The following is a 21,218-nucleotide window of genomic DNA, read 5'->3' on the forward strand; positions in this document are numbered from 1 at the left end:
TTCCCTACCGTAGAGCGCCACTGTTCCACCTTTCAGACACCCAAAGATGTCATCATATCCCCCCACAACTGTGGCAAGCAGCCAGCCAAATTTGGGACGATCTGCTATGTAAGTTGCCGCCAAGGGTTCATTTTATCTGGAGTCAAAGAAATGCTGAGATGTACCACTTCTGGAAAATGGAATGTCGGAGTTCAGGCAGCTGTGTGTAAAGGTAGGTCTCTACACTAGTCAGGTTAAAAATCAAATTTTTTAATAATGCCATATGGGTGCAGTATAGGACAATCCTTCTTTGCACCTTTTGCTGCAAACCCGTGATAATATGGTAGGTGCTACCCCGATATCCTCTATGAGGATTTCTGGTTCAAAGTGGTGGATTTACAAAATCTGATTACAAAATGCCAGACAATGACAGAAGAAATACACAAATAAGGAAAATAGTAGAGCTGAAAATCAGGTAAGTTTTTCATAAGACTAAAATCTTTAGGGAAGTCTTGGTCTATATAAAGCAGATGAGACTGAATTGATTTTCAAAAAGAAGCTATCAGCACTTTGAAACCTGGTATCATATTCCATTCACAAGAGGACGTTGCCATTTTCTCTGCAACAAGAGCAGACCACTATGAAAAAGGAGTTATTGAAAACAAAAAAGAGTTCTTAGAAGTAAAAAATGTCCTAACTATCTCTAAGAGAAGGACAAGGGCAGATGAATGGAATGAATGCTGTTGAAAACTATATTAGTAATTTAAAAGACCAAACTGAGAGTTTCCTCACGATGGAGAACTGAATGAGTAAACAAAGAAAGTGCTTGAATTTCCCAGCTGATCAAACCAAAAAGATGGAAGTTGAGGGATGCCAGTGACAGAAGGAAAAACCCCAATGTCCATTTAATAAGGAGTTCCAGAAGGAGAGAGGAGAGGAGATGGAGAAGAATTTTTCTACCAAGAGAAGAAAATTTCTCTGAGCTAGAGAATGGCTTAATCCTTTAGACCACAAATAGCATACTTTGACTACTCCTAGTGAAATTTCCGAGTTGCAGAGTTAATGGAAAAATCTTAAATAACTTTTCATGGAGAAAGAAAGAAATTGCACAAAAGAAACAAGAATTAGACTCACATTACATATCTCGTTTACAACTTTAAATGCCACAAGGAAATGTAGCAATGTGTACAGGATATGAAGAGCAAATAAATATAAACTTTAGATTCCAGGTCCAGTCAAGCTATTGTTTAAGCATGAATGAAAAATCAAATACTTTTAAAAAATTTTTTTCAGAATTAATATGCTACTATGTATTTCTGTGGGAGAAAGTTGTCCAAGTATAAGCCCCTTTGAGAAAAAGAAAATATAAATTGAATAAAATTTTGAAGAAACAAGAAGACATGAGACACAATGAAATCAATTCAGATATATTCAGCTAGAAGTTATAGAAGACCTAATTTAACATAAATTAAAATAAAAGATGTATTTTATCATGTAACAAAAACTTAAGCAGTACCATAACTGGTGTGCATCTGTGTAATGTTAGCACGTCTAATTCAGCAACATAGTTAAAGTAAAAAATATCATTGGCTTTAATTTGTTGTTTGCTTTGGCAGTACATTTCAGTTTCTGCTAGTTAATTCTACTTGACAGCCTCATTTTCAAGTGTAGTTTCTTCCTGTCACAGTCAACATTCATTTTTTAATTTATTTCATTCAAAAAATATTTCTCAAGCTCCTATTATATGCCAGGTACCATATAAGACAGTGGCGCAAGACATCCTGACCTTCAAATAACTTAAATTCTATTGGGGGAGAAAATTCAATTTCAAAATAGCTTGTTGAGCTTTATGGTTGGGAAGTCCAGAGGGCTATGGGAACTTGTGGAGTGGGGACCTCAAATGGGACTGGAGAATCAGCAAGAGCTTCCTGAGGAGCTGTGTCTAAGCTGAGAGTTCAACAGCAAGCACTAGACATCCAGGTAAAGGGAGAAGAGGGCACTAATTCAGGCAAATAAAAGAACATAGGCAAGGGCCCAGGTAAAAGAAAGGCGATGGCCTGACAGTAACAATGTGGAGAGTGAATCCTGTAGGAGAGAAGGAAGAAATGAGGCTAAGAGGTCAATAGGTACCAGCTCAGGATTGGGCTCGTAAGCCATGCTGAGATAAATGATCAGGAAAGCAGGTGCAGATTCCAAACAATCAGTAACTGGGATGTACAAACGTGTCACAATGTATTAATATAACTAGATTTGTACCTCTTCCTTAAGTGATCTAGGACCACATATCAGTGTATTAATCTACTTGTGTATTTTCTGAGTTAGACGTGGAGGCTCCTCAAATCAACTGTCCTAAGGACATAGAGGCTAAGACTCTGGAACAGCAAGATTCTGCCAATGTTACCTGGCAGATTCCAACAGCTAAAGACAACTCAGGTGAAAAGGTAAGGTTTGCGCAATTATGTGCATCCTTTTTCAAATGAATTCTAAATATACTGCAGATATGTGTGTTGAAGACTTACTAATATGCTCATGATAATACTTGTATTAGGGTTCTCTAGAGGGACAGAACTAATAGGATAGATGCATATATGAAAGGGAGTTTATTAAGGACTATTGACTCACACCATCACAAGGTGAAGTTCCACAATAGGCCATCTGCAAGCTGAGGAGCAAGGAAGCCAGTCCAAGTCCCAAAACCTCAAAAGTGGGGAAGCCGATAGTGCAGCCTTCAGTTAGTGGCCAAAGGCCCAAGAACTCCTGGCAAACCACTGATATAAGTACAAGAGTCCAAAAGCTTAAGAACTTGGAGTCTGATGTTCAAGGGCAGGAAGCAGCCAGCACGGAAGAAAGATGAAGGCTGGAAGACTCAGCAGGTCTGCTCTTCTCACCTTCCTCTGCCTGCCTTATTCTAGCCAAGCTGGCAGCTGATTAGATGGTGCCCACCCAGACTGAGGGTGGGTCTGCCTCTCCCAGTCCTTCTCAAATGTTAATCTTGGGCAACATCGTCACAGACACACCCAGGAACAATACTTCGTATCCTTCAAGCCAATCAAATTGATGCTCAATATTAACCATCACAATACTCCTTGTGTATAAACTCTACTCATAAATGTGAATGCTGCATCTGATAGAATAATGATCAATTTTGAATTTTTAATTAGAAATCTCAGATAAAATCCTCAAAACCAGAAACTTTTCATTCTATGGATTTGTTGTATTATTGTAGCCACTAAGATTACTTGACTAAGAATTCTTTGCCCTTTACTAGGTTCTGAGGATCTTTTAAGAAAAGAAAAGATGGGGATTCAATCCTAATTCCTATTTATGAACCTGTCTTTTAAAATATGGGCCCAAAATGATTGTGTATTTTTCAGTCAGAAAGAGATAGCATTGGTGTTTCTTCTTCAAGCTTGTCTAAATCCAGCATTATTCAGAACACAATATTTTAATTTTCCTTGTATAGTAGCTTGAAATAATCATCCATCAGATGTTAGAAAAATAGTTCATTTAGGAATTTTACTTCCTGTTATATGTACATGGTTAGTATTCATATACATTAAGATGCACTTAAATATTATTTCTACACTTACCTGTAAATATATATAAGTTGTACCAATCAGGATACATTGGGGGCGGGGGGATGTAGAGCGCAACATGGAAAAAATAGCTGTTCCAATCATTGTGTTGAATATACTTACAATCAAGATAGCTTTTAAATCTGATTTGAAAAGGGCAAATGTGATTTCTAGGGCTGAATGCACTTTAGGTGATTTGTGTGTTGAGCAGTCTCTCATGTGTGATATTTCCACCACATCTTTTTCTTTTCACTCTGACCCTCCTACCTTCCCTTTATAAGGACCCTTGAGATTACATTGAGCCCATCTGGATAACTCAGGAGAATCTGCTAATTTTAATTTAGTCATTCTGCTAAGTCCCTTTTACCATGTAAGGTAACGTATTCACAGGTTCCAGGGATTAGAATATAGACGATCTTTCTGGGGCCGTTATTCAGCCTACCACATGGGGGAAGAACTTGAATGTACTTAAAAGAATAAAAATAGAAATGGAGAGAACCAATTGAGATGGAGAAGTTGAATATACAAGGAAAAGAGAGGGGGCAATTGATTGTGAATGGCTTCTGTTCAGAAAGTGATCAGACCTGAAGCGTAACTAAAGGGAATAAGTAAGAGAGTTTTGAAGTTTTAGGAGAATTGAGAAGTTTTGAAAAACTCATTCTGAGGAGGAGAGTGAACAGACCAGAGAAATATACTAGGATTATTTGGCTACAGTTGGGGGTCCATTTGAGTTTTGTGATCATAAACTTATAGAGAGATTAATCTGCACTACTGTGTGAATTTCTCCAAAATTGATGTGATTCTCTAGCACAGGCATGAAAAAAGTAAATAATTGGGTTTCTTTATAATGTAGAGTTTTGAAAGAAAAAAAGACGGAGAAACAAGGCAGTTTAGACAATTGGGGGAAAAAAAACCACTACATTTATTGTAATAATAGAACATGAACTCAAAGCAGGGTAAGAAAGAATAAAACGAAACAACTCATGATGCTGTCATGAACATCCTTATACTAAGTCTTTGTCTTTTGTCTCTGATTATTCCCTCAGAAAATTTCCAAAAAGAGAAATTTCTTGATAGAAAAGTAGGATGCTAAATTATATGTACAGTGCAATCAAAACTATAATTGTGTAACTGATATTGAACAGTCTGAACTAGGAAAGGCACCAGTAGAAAATAACCATTATTCTACAGTCACAAGCTTTGGTTACTCTAGGGTATACCAATAGTTCTTTCCATAATTAAAAACCACTTTCAAGGATTAAAAAGAACAGTCTTGCTGTCTAAATAAAAGCTTGAATCTTGTATCCACTTCAAAGCTTTTTCCTCTTGTGGCTCAGAGGAGGCCTGACTGACTTGAGGAAAGAGGACCAGTTGATGCTCTTTTCCTCCTTCTATGCCTCCCTATCTCTGTTTCTGGCCTCTCTAGGGTCAGGGCTGGTGGGATAAACAGAAAAATGGCTACCTCAAAGATATCCTTGTCCTAATCCCTAGAACCCACAAATATGTTCCCTTACATAGCAAAGGAACTTTGTAGATGTGATGAAAGTAAGGACTGTGAGATGGGAGGATTAGCGTGGATTATCCAGGTGAATCCAACTTAATCACATGAGTCCTTAAAAGAGAAGTACCTTTCCCAGCTGTGGTTACAGAGCGTTGCTGTAACAGAAGGATTTGAGAGATGTGCAGAGAGAAGGACTCAATCTGCCATCAGTGGCTTTGAAGCTAGAGGAGGAGGACCATGCAGGCAGCCTCTAAAAGCTAGAAGAGGCAAGGAAACAGATTCTCCCTCAGAGCCTCCAGAAAGCAACTCAGCCCTACTAACACTTTCATTTCAACCCTGTAAGACCCATCAGTGTCTCTAACCTATAAGACCACAAGATAATACATTTTTGTTGTTTTTGCTTGTGTTTTTTGCTTTTTGTTTGTTTGTTTGAGACAGAATCTTGCTCTGTCTCCAGGCTGGAGTGCAGTGGTGTGATCTCAGCTCACTGCAGCCTCCACCTCCCAGGTTCAAGCGATTCTGCTACCTCAGCCTCCCAAGTAGCTGGGATTACAGGCAAGTGCCACCACGCCAAGCTATTTTTTTTATTTTTAGTAGAGACGGGTTTTCACCATGTTGGCCAGCCTGGTCTCGAACTCCTGACCCAGTGATCTCCTGCCTTCGCCTCCCAAGGTGCTGGGATTACAGGCATGAGCCGCTGTGCCTGGCCCATTTTTGTTGTTTTAAGCTGCCACATTTTTAAGAATTTGCTGTGGAAACAATAGGAAATGAACACAGCTGGGAAAGGAGTATTTTTGAGCAACGGTTCAGAAGTCTTTCATTTGTTTAAGGCTGTGTGGCCCTCTCTCTATTGCTGATGCACTCTGAGAAGCAAAAAAAAAAAAAAAAAAAAATTGTCTCTCTTGTGCTGTCCATGTGCAGATTCTGCAGGAGGCCCTGTAGGAGCACCACCCCCTCCCCAACCCCTTACAATTCCCTGCCATGAAGGTGCATTCTGGCAGGACCTCTTCTGCCTTTCCCCTTAGCTTCAGGCCCTGTCATACATCCCACAACCTCTCAAAACCCCTACAGTAGAGTGTAGGGCAGAACGACTCAAATACTGCCATCTCCCCTTTCAGTCTATGTGTCTTCACCATGCCAAAAACTGGGAGTGCAGGCTGACCCATTTTCAGAACAGCCTTCCTCCCAGTCTGTCTATATTGCTCAAATAAGCCTCCTGCCTTCAACATTCACCAGGAGGGATGCAGCCGCCTGTCTACATTCATATATGCCCCTAAACTCCAAGGCATGGGTGTCAGTCTCACCTAGCACTCCTCACACTGGGGTGAATCTATGGGTTTCTACTGCCCAGCAAGCATCCAGCCTGGGAATGGGATGCTGGTCTCCCTTTTCTGTAGGCACCCCCTGCCCCCTGCCAATGTTCTATGAGTGGTTGTCTGAAGCCCAGCCACTTGGTTTAAGGCAGTATTCCTCCCCATTCCTTGCCCCATGGAGAAGACAGGGGAAATGTCCCAACACTCTACCCAAGTGAATTCTCCTATTTCACATATATATGAAATACATATATCCAGCCACTGCTGTGTCAGCCTCCTGGCAATTTTTCCATTCTTAGGAGCTCTCTTTAGAATATGCGATTACTTAACCTTTATACTCTTCAGCTTTATGACTGTAGCTACAATTATGTATGGAAGGAATATAGTCTTTTTAATAAAGTTTTAAAAACATGCATAAGCCTTTCATTACCCGATTATCTGTGGCAAAAAAATAAGAGTATCTATTGCATTTCACCCAAGTAAAATGAGTAAATTATCAGTTTAACTTTTCAGCCGCTTATAGTTTGTTGATATAATCTAGGATTCTTACTCTAATTTATTATTGATTAATTAATATAGTTTTTTTACATTATGTATATTTCCTTCAAAAATCTTTGATAACACTTGAATCTTAACAACCACAATTTTTCACACTGAGTATGTGTTTACATAGTTTTGGTGTTTGCTGACAGTTCACACCATGACTTTTCTCTCTTATGAAGGATTTGTTGTGATACATCTCATTTGGTAGGTTCAAAATCCATTCATTCAGAAAAAGTATATACAGGTGGTATATTTATTAAGCCTTTGCATGTACAAGAACATATTTTATTTCCAGACTAGCATTTAATGACTAAGAGAAATAATATAGGCTGATTATTATCTTTTTTTAGATAATCTGCTTTTTTTTCTTCCTGAATGCTGTGGGAATTTTTTATTGTACATTAAGTTACCTGGGATTTGTTTAAGTGATGATTGTTCTTTACCAACTTTGGTACATCAAGAGTCCTTTTTATGTACAATCATAACTTTCTTCAAATCAAAGTTGTCTTCTATATTTTAGAACATTTTTCCTATTCCATTCATTCTGTTTTTTTTTTTTAGGAACACTGATGATTCGTAAGTTATATCTCTAATTTCTGTTCTGTATGTCTATTATATATTCCATGATTTGTACTCTAAGTTTTCCTCTGTGTCCTGAATGAGACTTTTAAACTTACTCTTCGTATCCCTGATTTAATTTCCTGGAGCAAAATAACTATTTGACTACCGAGATACAGATAAATTCACACACACAGACACACACACACACACACACACACCATTCTATAAAATATGTAATACTATATATAGTAATAGGTTACTAAAATAGGTTAAAAAGGGATTCTACTTACAATGCAAGATAAAATGTAAAATATTTAGGTTTCTATTTAAAAAGAAGGGTAAATGGCACCTTAAGGAAAATATAAAACATTGGCAGGTGAAATAATGAAATCAAATGGAAATACATGCCATATTTGTAGATTAAAAAACAAAATGTTTCATTCTGTTTTTCTGAAAGAAAAAAATTAAAAAGCAAAATATTTATAGAATAAATGTATTTCAAAGGTACTGTTAATATATTTTTGAGCATGAAAAGTGATTCTGTAATGGAAAGTAGAAGAATACCTAGATTAAAGCATTGAAGAGAATAATAAGAAACAACTGGGTCTGTCAGTTGCCAGGAGGCTGACACAGCAGTGGCTGGATATATGTATTTCATATATATGTGAAATAGGAGAATTCACTTGGGTAGAGTGTTTATTTAATAAAATAAAAATAAACAGAATATGCAGTACTGTTTCATAACAGATGGATTTTAAAATATCATAAAGGGGAATCAGTGAGTGGTTTTTAAGATGTAAAGTTATACTCTCGAATCATACCACACAGAAAATATATTTCCAAATTATAGTTTAAATCATTAAAAAAACTACCATCAAATATATTTGGATGCTTATCAAATCATTTCATGAATAGCTTTCTAATCTTATTTGAAATATTTTTAAAACTACAATGAAAAGGTAATTTATCAATTTTCAATGGATGAAGAAAATAAACATACAATTCAAGAAGTAAAAAATATAATACATGCAAACTTGAGAATTTAATCTTAGCATATGGCGTTAAGAAACAGTTCATTAAAACAATGACCTGGTGCCAGATTTTTGACTTACCAAAAATTGATGATATTTAATATAGATCAGAAAATGTGGTTGACAGTGGGAATATGAATTGTTACCATGCATTTGGAAATAAGTTTTATATTATCTACTAATAAAATGCTAATGGTTGGGTTTAATAATTCTGCTCATGGAACTCTATTACAAGGGAATAATAAATAAGCAAAATAAGCCAAGCACAGAAAGACAAATATCTCAGGTGAGAGCTAAAAAAAAAAGTGGATCTCATTAAGATAGAGAGTAGACTGGTTGTTATCAGAGGCCATGAAAGGTGGGGGAGGGAGAGGTAAGAGAAGAGAATTAATGGGTAGGAATATATGTCTTGATAGAAGTCATAAGACCTTGTCTTACATAGATCAGTAGAGTGACCATAGTTTACAATAATCGATCGTATGTTCCAAAATAGCTAGAAGAGCAGAATTTTAAAGGTTCCAGCATAAAGAAAAGATAAATGTTTAAGGTGATGGATATCTGAAGTACACTGATTTGATCTTTATAAATTATATGAATGTGTGAAATTATTACATGTACCTTGAAACTATGTACAGCTATTATGCATCAATAAAGAAAAGAAGAAGAAAAAATATGTTTAAATTATCTGTTCGAAACTGTTTACAATGGAAATGTTTGGGTCAAACTAATGTCCTTCAACAGGTTTTTCTTACATTATATTTATTCCACAGAACATTATGGAAACATTTAAGAGTCATCTTAAGTTTTAAAGACTACATAAGAGCATAAAAGATGTTTTAAGGTATTATGTTTAAAAAACAAGGAGTAACATTTCGTATGTGTGCCAATTCTATAAATCATGTAAATAGAATAATCTGGAATGAAATATGCTGGAAAGCTGTGCCTTTTTCCTTTCCTCTATGTGAAATATTGTATCATTGTTAACATTACTAATAATATATAAATCAGAAAAGAATAAACGCATTTTTGACATTAACTTTCAAAATATTTGTGTATCTCCAAAAGGTGTCAATCCACGTTCATCCAGCTTTCACCCCACCTTACCTTTTCCCAATTGGAGATGTTGCTATCGTATACACGGCAACTGACCTATCTGGCAACCAGGCCAGCTGCATTTTCCATGTCAAGGTTATTGGTAAGTGATATAGTTTGGTTGTTTCCCCATCCAAATGTCATCTTGAATTGTGGCTCCCATAATTCCCATGTGTCATGGGAAGGACCCAGTGGGAGGTAATTGAATCATAGAGGTGGGTCTTTCCCATGCTGTCCTCATGATAGTGAATAAGTCTCACAAGATCTGATGGTTTTATAAGGGGGAGTTCCCCTGCATGTGCTCTCTTGCCTGCCACCATGTAAGACGTGGCTTTGCTCCTTCTTTGCGTTCTGCCATGATTGTGAGGCCTCCCCAGCCATGTGGAACTGTGAGTCCATTAAACCTCTTTCCTTTATAAATTACTCAGTCTTGGGTATGTCTTTATTAGCAGCATGAGAACAGACTAATACAATAAATCTTCATTGAATCATTTGGGCCGGTTTGTGAAAGCAATCCAGAACCCCAGAGACCACTTCTCCTTTATGATCAACAACTCCCTTGTCACTGATTCTTCCAACTGGCATTGAAACTTGCTCACAGCACTCCCTGTTTGAAACCTACATACACCCTTTAACTATCACCACTTCTCTTTGATTCTTCCCATATGAGCCCACATGAAAGTTCCCAATGCTTGCCATGTCTTTCTGCTTAATTGCCATTTATTCTGAGTCACCCAAATCTGGCTTCTATCCCCTTCACTCATATAAACTACTGTCATCAAAGTCACCAGTGATCTCTGGTGTTACTCTGCACACTTTCTGGTCCTAATTTTACATAATCTTTCCTCATATTTTACATTTATTTAACTTTTTTCAGAGACAGGGTCTCACTCTGTCCTCCAGACTGGAGTGAATGCTGTACCACAATCATAGCTCACTGCAGCCTCAAATTCCTAGGTTCAAGCAATCCTCCTGCCTTAGCCTTCCAAATAGCTAGGACTACAGGCATGTGCCACCACACCCAGCTAATTTCTTTTTTTTTTTTTTTTTTTTTTTTTTGTAGAGATGAGGTCTCACTGTGTTCCCAGATTGGTCTCAAACACCTGGCCTCAAGTGATCCTCTCACCTTGGCCTCCCAAAATGCTGGGATTATAGGTGTGAGCCAGCACACTCAGTTAGATTTTACATTATTAACCACACACTTCTTACCAAAACTTTTTCCTTCCCTTAGCTTCTTTGATGTTAGTCTTTCCCGTCTTTTTTTTTCCTCCGTTAGTTTTACCTAACCTTCTTTATCTCTTTTGTAGGCTTCTCTTCCTCAGGCTAATTCTCAAATGTTGATCATCTCTAGAGTTTCAGCCCTGGCCTTCTCTTTCTCTTTCTGTAGTTTTCCTGAGTGATTTTGTTAACTGAAAACTCCCATATTCCTATTTCCTGTTCGAATCTCTTTTCTGGAATCCAAACTGGACTCTGAAAGCCTCCCGGACTTTCCCCATGTTAATGTCTCACAGGCATTTCAAACTCACCCAAATCTAAATTATTTCCCAGCTCAGAAAAGGACACAACCAACCACCTAGGTACCAAGAGAAAACATTGGAATCATGCTTGACTCCTTGCCCTCTCACCAATATCCAAGAAGGTATCAGGTGCTGTTGGTTTCACCTACTTGATATCTCTGAAGTTTGTCCCATTCTCTCCATCCTCAGAACCACCACTGCAGATCAGTCCTTTGAAATCTTTTGAGCCTGGTTTACTGTATCATCTCTCAACTGGCCTTCTGCTCATTACCAAAACAAAATACATGGAGAGGTTGGCTACATAGCAATCTGTAGTGGACAAGAGCATGGGCTGTGAACCCAAGCTGCTTGGGTTCAGGTTCATCTCTACCACTTAAAGTCAAGGGGACCAGTTGCTGCTCTGTACCTCAATTTCTTTATCCAAAAATAAAAGTAATGAATGTATTACCTCATTGTGAGATTTTTAATTTGTGATAATATATAAACCACTTGATCTAGTGCCTGCCATACTTTAAGCTCTGTGTGAAAGCTAGATGACAACATACTGACATTTTGCAACATTTATCTCAGGTCTATTTTTCTTATGTTTATTTTAAAATTCACTATGTTAAATTCATTTTGTTTTAAAAATGTTACATAACTTATTGAAATAACTAACATATATTAAACTGGTTCCTTACCCTATACATTACAGGTTTTGGTAAAAGTAGATGAAAGAAATCCAGTAAAAATCAGACTATTTCACGATGCTTCGTTTTTAAAAATTCCTTTTTCACTGTTGTTTTAAACATGAGCTTTACCATTTGCATGAAAAATATTTTGGATTCTCAAAAATCTGACACAGTCTTTTCAGACTTGGAAATGTGGTTCAAGAGTTTGCCAAGTTTTAATTTTTCATAATGAAGAGTCAGCGTAGTGAAATGTGAAATGTGTACTCGAGTGACTACTAGACTTTAACTGAATTCCCAAATTATAAAAGAGAGATGGCCAGGCATGGTGGCTCACCCTGTAATACCAGCACTTTGGGAGGCCGAGGCAGGTGGATCACCTGAGATGGAGAGTTCCAGACCAGCCTGACCAATGTGGAGAAACCCCATCTCTACTAAAAATACAAAATTAGCCAGGTGTGGTGGCACATGCCTGTAATCCAAGCTACTCGGGAGACTGAGGCAGGAGAATTGCTTAAACCTAGGAGGCAGAGGTTGCGGTGAGCTGAGATCGCACCATTGCACTCCAGCCTGGGCAACAAGAGCAAAACTCCGTCTCAAAAAGAGAGAGAGAGAGAGAGAGAGAAGGTCCAGGCGTGGTGGCTCACACCTATAATCCCAGCACATTGGGAGGCCGAGGCAGATGAATCACCTGAGGTCAGGAGCTCGAGACCAGCCTGGCCAACATATTGAAACTCTGTCTCTACTAAAAATACAAAAATTAGCTTGGTGTGGTGGCGCATGCCTGTATTCTCAGCTATTCAGGAGAATGAAGCAGGAGAATTGCTTTAACGCGGGAGACGGAGGTTGCAGTAAGCCGAGATCATGCCACTGCACTCCAGCCTGGGTGACAGAGAGAGACTCCATCTTTAAAAAAAAAAAAAAAGAGAGAGAGAGAAAGAGAAAGACAAGGAAGGAGAAGGAAGATGAAGCAGGGGAAGAGGGAAGCAGAAGCAGAAGCAGAGAGGGATGTAGGGAGTGAGAGAGACAGACAGAAAGAGACAGAGAGACAGAGAGAGAAAGAAAATACACCAAAGCTTACGTTTTTCTTATTTTCTTCAGCGTGTTGGTGTCACCCTGATAAATGAGAGTCAAGCCAGGAATGCTTCTCCTTGGCTGCCACAGAGTGCTGTCTCACTTGCTTTGAAGTAGGCTGTCCCTCTCCTTTGGAGATAGTCCATCTGCTGGCACCTCCAATTCTTTTGACAGTAATTGACTGAGCCTTACTGCCCTCTTGCACCTGTGATTTAACTTGAAACTGTCTGAATAAAATCAGATATGCCCAGAAAATCTTTGAATATTCAATTGTCGTTTCTTTTGGCAAAATAGTAAATACTGCTGGATTTGTAAATTTAGCTATGAATTGATTTGATTCAGCATTCTCAAAGTACGCTGACCTGCTGTGAGCATTTATCCATTTATCCTTTATTCGGCAACTTGTTTTCAGCACCTGTTATAGGCCAGATGCTGTGCTATCTAGTGGAGATCTAAACATGAACAAAAGAGACTGCATCACTGGTCTACAGAGTTTACAGTGTAGTAAAGTAATAAACCTAAGGTCTGCACTAATGAAATAACAAACATGAGGAAAAGACAAAAATTGAACATATGTTCGTGAGACTTAGCTTAAAATGGGAATCCATATATTCTCACAGGTGCAGTTCAGTTAATTTCAGAGTATGTATTTGCATATATCTTGGATAGGAATACTTGGTCTTAATGCTTATGGCTACAATTTAATAGCTTACTGACCTCAAGCAAGTTTCTTAAGTTTGCCTCGTCTAATATTCCTCACCTACAAAATTAGAAAAATAATGTTTTTGCTATCTCCCTCAAACCTCAAAGGCATGTAATAAGAACACTTCAGATGTATAAAATGTATAATTAAATTAAAATTACTTCCTATACACCCTCTTTTTAATTTAAAGTTCCAGGATACAAGTGCAGGATGTGCAAATTTGTTACATAGGTAAATGTGTGCCGTGTTGGTTTGCCGCACCTATCAACCCATCACCTAGGTATTGAGCCCTGCATGCATTAGCTGTTTATCCTGATGCTCCCCTTCTCCCCCAACCCCTGAAAGGCCACAGTGTGTGTTGTTCCCCTCCCTGTTTCCATGTGTTCTCATTGTTCAACTCCCACTTATAAGTGAGAACATACGGTGTTTGGTTTTCTTCCTGCGTTAGTTTGCTGAGGATAATGACTTCCAGCTCTATCCATGTTCCTGCAAAAGACCTGATCTTGTTCCTCTTTATGACTGCATAGTATTCCATGGTGTGTATGTACCACAATTTCTTTATCCAGTTTATCATTGGTGGGCATTTGGGTTGATTCCATGTCTTTGCTATTGTGAATAATGCTGCAATGAACATACACGTGCATGTATCTTTGTAATAGAATTCCTTTGGGCATATACCCAGGAATGGGATTGCTGGGTCAAATGGTATTTCTGGTTCTAGGTCTTTGAGGAATCACCACATTGTCATCCACAATCGTTGAACTAATTTACATTCCCACCAACAGTGTAAAAGCAGTCCTATTTCTTCACAGCCTCGTTAGCATCTGTTGTTTCTTGACTTTTTAATGATCACCATTCTGACTGACGTGAGATGCTATCTCAATGTGGTTTTGATTTGCATTTCTCTAATGATTAGTGATATTGAGCTTTATTTCATATGTTTGTTGGCTGCATAAATATCTTCTTTTGAAAAGTGTCTGTTCATGTCCTTTGCCCACTTTTTAATGTTTTTTTTTCTTGTAAATTTAAGTTCCTTGTAGATTCTGGATATTAGACCTTTGTCAGATGGATAGATTGCAAAAATGTTCTCCCATTCTGTAGGTTGTCTGTTCACTCTGTTAATAGTTCCTTTTGCTGTGCAGAAGCTCTTTAGTTTAATTAGATCCCATTTGTCAATTTTTGCTTTTGTTGCAATTGCTTTTGATATTTTCGTCATAAAATCTTTGCCCATGCCTATGTCCTGAATGGTATTGCCTAGATTACACACCCACTTTATTGTTCTTTACTGACATCCTAAAAACTCCACCATGTTCAATCATGGCTTTGAAACCTGGCTCACTCACCCCACCTCACATCCACGCTTCAGCCAGAATTCCAGTGCTCAGCAACACAGACTCCCAGTGCTTTAACTTCTACTGTGGCTTTCATCCTCTCTCTCCTTTCCTCACTTCCAGGTTCCCACCCTTTAATTTGTCTTCATCTAAAATTTGTCAACCTTAGAAATCTTTAGCTCCAATGTTCCACCTCTGGACATAACCTCCTAGCCTCCCAGCAATAGCCCACCCACACTAACATCTTGCTTATTCTGCAACATGACTCAGATCTCTGGCCCATGGTCCTTCTATTTAGCCATCTATTAGCCCTTGTCTTGACCCTTCAGATAAGAGGAACATCATGGGAAGGACAGGTGTGGTCATTTCATTCCTTCAGCTTGTCTGGAATGGTTCTCTTCCCTTCCAGTTGGGTCAGCTCAACAACCGTGGACAGAACCCACAATTTAAATGGTCACCACATCAGGAATTGCCTTTCACACACTTGCGCCCAAGGTGATTTTAGAAAGGTGGCATTTTTTTTCTTCAACAGATGGGGGAAGTATAGCAAAAGCAGCTCTTTCCTTTGATGTTGGGGATCAGGGAAAAGATAGCAAAGGAGCCACAGGGTCAGCCTCGTTTCTTACAAGCTCAAGGCTGTCTGCTAGCACAAGCCGACTTCAGTTCTGTTTTGAAAACCTCCTCATTGTTTGTGAATATCAGTTGTGACTTGTTTGTCTGATTTCACGTTCTTTAGATGTAGAACCACCTGTCATAGACTGGTGCAGATCTCCACCTCCCATCCAGGTCTCAGAGAAGGTGCATGCCGCAAGCTGGGATGAGCCTCAGTTCTCAGACAACTCAGGTGAGATGACAAGGACTTTGTCATCAGCATAGTAGCACTGAATTCTTTTTTACTTTAAAAAGCTTTCTAATGGGATAAAGGAGAAAAAGCAAATAACAACTGTCTAGGAAGAATGAATAATTATATAAGTTAACATGTTTTAATGCCAGAATAATTATAATTTAACATTATCAATCTTACCTATCCATGAGAGTTTTCCTAATTCAGTATTTCATGGGCATTTGTTGAACCTGCACTAGGTGTTGTACCTAGCAGGGTTCTAATGAATTTCTTTAGTCTCCAGGCTTATGTTGTTCTAGAGGCATAAAGCATGCATTTTATCGGCATCTCTACTGCACGTCTATATATTCAGACTCAGTTCTTAAATACTTGACAAATAAAATTATAAAAGGTCATAAGAAAGTAGAAAAAAACTAAGCAAATACAACTGAAGTTTATTTAAAGGTTTCAGTAAAACCCAGAAAACAACAAAAAATGCAAATTAAGTAATTTCTTAATTTAAGTCCCAATGTCGTAGCAGACTTACCTATTGCCTAGTTGCTTTGTGGGACATCTCAAAGGACTTTGAGAAAATCAGTTGTTTATCAAAGAAAGCCTTAATTTAATGGGGTTGTTGAATCTACTATTTCTGTGTTACTGCATAAAATTAAATCTTTTATTTTCTACTAGTGGGCAAAGCAACACGGAATGCCCAACTGATTTGCATAAGTAGGACATGAAACTTCAAATTAAATAAGAGACTAACAAAGTGACTACAGGCTGGGCGCATTGACTCACGCCTGTAATCCCAGCACTTTGGGAGGCCAAGGTGGGCAGATAATCTGAGGTCAGGAGTTCAAGATCAGCCTGGCCAACATGGTGAAACCCAATCTCTACTAAAAATACAAAAATTAGCTGGGTGTGGTGGCGAGTGCCTATAATCCCAGCTACTTGGGAAACTGAAGCAGGAGAATCGCTTGAGCCTGGGAGGTGGAGGTTGCAGTGAGCCGAGATCATGCCATTGCACTCCAGCCTGGGCAACAGAGTAAGACTGTTTCAAAAAAAAAATAATGTGAATACAACCCAAAAATTGGGTGCCTTCTTTCCTTTCCAGGGGCTGAATTGGTCATTACCAGAAGTCATACACAAGGAGACCTTTTCCCTCAAGGGGAGACTATAGTACAGTATACAGCCACTGACCCCTCGGGCAATAACAGGACATGTGATATCCATATTGTCATAAAAGGTATTGTCTTCATAAGCCCCCAGAATTCTAGTTGACATTTGATACATGTCATTGCTATAGTGCTCTGTTTTATGAAAGAAAATAGGCTACGAGCATTAGATTTTTACAGTTAGAAGACAGGTTTTATTTAGGTTTCCATTGTCATTCCTTGACCTTGTGATAGATAAAAATGTTTTCTCCCAGAATAGTCTTTAGTTAACATTTCGTTAACATTTTCTCTAAGGTTACAATGTATTATTGACATAATCCTATTTTAAATGTTTGAGAAGACAGATTCTGAAAATACATTTGCTGCACAATGTTATCCAGTTTTTGTTTTTATTAAAGGAATGTCAAAAATAAGGTTGGCGTGGTGACTCACGCCTGTAATCCCAGTGTTTTGGGAGGCCGAGGCGAGTGGATCACTTGAGATCAGGAGTTTGAGACCAGCCTGGCCAATGTAATGAAACCCTGTTTCTACTAAAAATAAAAAAATTAGCCAGGCATGGTGGCATGTGACTGTGGTCCCAGCTACTCAGAAGGTCAAGGCACAAGAATTGCTTGAACCCGGGAGGCAGAGGCTGCAGTGAGTTGAGATAGCACCACTGCACTCGAGCCTGGGCAACAGAGCAAGACTGTCTCAAAATAATAATAATAACTCCAAGTCAGAAGTACTTTAACTTTTTAATAAAAATATGCACAACCTCTAATTACACGTAGGTACAGCTTTTCAATGTATGTCAATCTAGGAACCAAAAAGCAGGTGTTGTCCTTCTCCTGCACTAAAGACATATGGTAAAACCTTTTCTAGAAATAGTAAAAGACAGGAGGAGTCCTTTTCAAAATTCCACTTAAGCTCCTGGAATTTAATTTATACTTCTTGTACCACTATATACGAATAATACAATTTTTTTTTTACGCAGGTTCTCCCTGTGAAATTCCATTCACACCTATAAATGGGGATTTTATATGCTCTCCAGATAATACTGGAGTCAACTGTACATTAACTTGCTTGGAGGGCTATGATTTCACAGAAGGGTCTACTGACAAGTATTATTGTGCTTATGAAGATGGCATCTGGAAACCAACATATACCACTGAATGGCCAGACTGTGCCAGTAAGTTTTAATTTTATTCTAGACTTCTTTAATGTGTGTACCTTTCTAAGTGTTAAAGAGGAAAATGCCTGATGATAGGAATTAGTGGAAAATGGTGCCATGAATTTGAAGTGCTTGTGAATAAGAGAAGTACTCTTTCCTGGATTTAAAATATTAGCCACTAGAGTCTTATTATAGATCGTATTGCTGTAGGACAAGATTCAGTTTAAGGCAGAACCATCTGAGCCCTCTCGTTATTTATCAGAAATATCTGGAGACTTGACAATGTGTAATTCTGAACCTGTAAACATGAATTTCAAGTCTCACAGTGGCCAGGCATGGTGACGTATACCTGTAATCCCAGCACTTTGGAAGGCTGAGGCGGGTGGATCACTTGAGCCCGAGAGTTCGAGACCAGCCTACCATCTCTACAAAAAAATTTAAAAAAAAAATTAGTTGGGCCTGATGGTGTGCTCCTGTGGTCCCAGCTATTCAGGAGGCAAAGATGGGAAAATCGCTTGAGCCCTGGAGTTCCAGACTGCAGGGAACTTTGATCACGTCACTGTACTTCAGCTTGGGTGACAGAATGAGACCCTGTTGCACAAAAAAATAGAGAAAAAACTCTCATAGTCTGCAGAAGAGCTACTTTAAAATAAAATCTAACATACATGATGGAATAAAATGTTTGATTTAGATTTTAAACTATTCTATAATCTTAAATATACATTGTTATAAAAATAGCCTAATGTATTCATTTAGTGTAAATAAATATTCTCTGAAGTGAATCTTTGATCCACTATCATAGATGGAATTTAAATACCAGTGTCTTGGAAAAAAATATGAAACCCACTTAACAGAGCTATTTTCCCCCCAAACTGCAGTAGTAAATAGAAACAACACCATTCACCTCTTTCACAGATTGAGACGGTGTGATGCTAGTAGGAGACTGTCGCTGAATTCTTCAGGGGCATTTTGCAAAGTCTACCATGCAAGCTTTTGATCCAGGGAGAAATTTGTCTTTATGACAATTACACTTTCAAGGAATATGATTGCACAAAAATAATATTTAGAAAAGTTTCAATGCCTATTTTTTTAAATTATAATATGTTTGCTATATAAGATATAACAACTTTGAGCCAGCCAGGATTTTTCAAAAATTCCTAGGAATATAATGAAAACAATTTTTATATATCTTCTTCCCTTAACTACTCACTTTTTTGTATGAATGGAAGATAAATAATAATATATCAAAAGCAAACTCTTCACTGGATAACTGAGTCCAGTGCTGCTTGGTGCATGGTTTATTATGATCAGTTAATGCCCAGAAACTCTCCTTAACTGTCATCTCTTGTTTTTATAACAATTCCACAAATTATGTTAGAATTAAAACATTAAGTTTTAATTATTTCATAGAAAGTCAAATCTTTGTTTTAAAAACACTAACCAACTGAAGCTGTTTTGTCCAACATTTTCTAGGAAAACGTTTTGCAAACCACGGGTTCAAGTCCTTTGAGATGTTCTACAAAGCAGCTCGTTGTGATGACACAGATCTGATGAAGAAGTTTTCTGAAGCCTTTGAGACGACCCTGGGAAAAATGGTACATCAATAGTAGTCATTTATTGTGTGTCCTTTTGTAAGGCCTTCATAGCCTTTCTGAGTCATTTACAACTGCAATTTCTCATCCTATTTCCCTCTTCTTTGTGATCCAGACATGTACCTAATATTTAAAATTATTCATAGACTTTGAACTTCTAGAATGACTTAGAAGTAAATATGCATTAAAACGTTTTTGAATCTTTAAAAACATCCTTAGGAAGTCAGAGAAGCTTAAGGTCTGGATGGTTTGAGAATGCCTTTATTATTTAAAGTCTGACAAAAAATGCCCAACATTGTAGGTAGTATTTTGTTTATGATAAGATAATTGGATACTTAAAAGATAATTGTACATTTAAAGGATTTAAAAGATGCATTTTTGTTTAGAAAGGACTCTTACAACAATTATAAAAAAACAGACAAGGTGTGGTGGCTCACGTCTTTAATCCCAGCACTTTGGGAGGCCGAGACAAGTGGATCACGAGGTCTGGAGTTCGAGACCAGCCTGGCCAACATGGTGAAACCCCGTCTCTACTAAAAATACAAAAAAAACTAGGCAGGCATGGTGATGTGTGCCTGTAATCTCAGCTACTCAGGAGGCTGAGGCAGGAGACTCACTTGAACCTGGGAGGTGGAGGTTGCAGTGAGCCAGATCGTGCCATGCACTCCAGCCTGGGCAGCAGAGCAAGACTCCTTCTCAAAAAAAAAAAAAAAAAAAAGAAAACAGAGCAATATATGTAACTGTATTGAACATCTTCAAGGCAGGAACCATGCTAGATACATATTTGTGTGCCCTGCAGACTGGGTAGCTCTTTATTTATTTGCTAACATTTTATTGTGCTGCTTACTGTATGCCAAGCACATTATAAGTACACCTAACATATTAATGAATGTCCATTCAAAAACACTTGTTAAAATGTTATATTTAAATCTATTCAATAAAACCAAATTCCAAAAAGAGAAATAATGTCACTGTTGCTAGCAAACTGAGAAAATATTATACCCATTAGGCCTCTGTTACTATGGACCTATACTTGAAAGGCAGCAATACATTCATACTAATTATATTCCACCCCGAAATGGTGAAGAAATCTTTAAAATATTAAATATTTTTGTGTGTGTTAGACTCAGTGTCTATCAGACACTAAATTGTAGCAGGTTAAAGATGCTATAAGGGATTAGAATGTGCTATTAAATGCTTATTTATTCATTTAATAAATAGTAAGTATGTCCTATTCTAGACACTAGGGATTTAGATCTGAATAAACAGGCAAAACTCCTTGTGCTTGTAGAATTTACATGTTAATGAATAGACCAACAATAAACAAATTACAAGGAAAATACGTAGCATGTCAAATGGTGTATGCTATGGAATGAAATAAAGCAGAAGATGGGAAAGCCTCACTAGGTTCCTGTTTGAGAAGAGACCTGAAAGAGTGAGGCAGTGAGCCATGAGCATGTCTAGGGGAAGAGCTTTCCAGGCAGAGGGAGCAGCAAGTGCAAAGCCCCGAGGCAGGAGTGTGTTTCGGAGTTCGAACCACTGTAAAGACGTCAGAGTGGCAAAAGTAGAGAGGATGATGGGCTGAGTGAT

General features: G+C 38.0%; 1 protein-coding gene across 2 annotated transcripts in view; it reads left to right on the forward strand.

Annotated features, from left to right (window-relative positions):
* SVEP1 (sushi, von Willebrand factor type A, EGF and pentraxin domain containing 1) overlaps positions 1–21,218 on the forward strand; it is a 228,385-nt gene that overhangs the window by 88,064 nt on the left and 119,103 nt on the right. For both annotated transcript variants that reach the window (XR_008656538.2, XM_055271527.2), the window contains exons 7-13: positions 14–211; positions 2,302–2,420; positions 9,569–9,698; positions 15,625–15,732; positions 16,826–16,957; positions 17,860–18,054; positions 19,510–19,631. Coding sequence is in view for 1 of the 2 variants with exons in the window: in XM_055271527.2 (XP_055127502.1) it covers positions 14–211; positions 2,302–2,420; positions 9,569–9,698; positions 15,625–15,732; positions 16,826–16,957; positions 17,860–18,054; positions 19,510–19,631 (1,004 nt within the window). In the remaining variant the exon portion in view is untranslated. The remainder of the gene's footprint in view (positions 1–13; positions 212–2,301; positions 2,421–9,568; positions 9,699–15,624; positions 15,733–16,825; positions 16,958–17,859; positions 18,055–19,509; positions 19,632–21,218) is intronic.

This window comes from Symphalangus syndactylus, chromosome 3 (genome assembly GCF_028878055.3).
Source record: "Symphalangus syndactylus isolate Jambi chromosome 3, NHGRI_mSymSyn1-v2.1_pri, whole genome shotgun sequence".
Lineage (NCBI taxonomy): Eukaryota > Metazoa > Chordata > Mammalia > Primates > Hylobatidae > Symphalangus > Symphalangus syndactylus.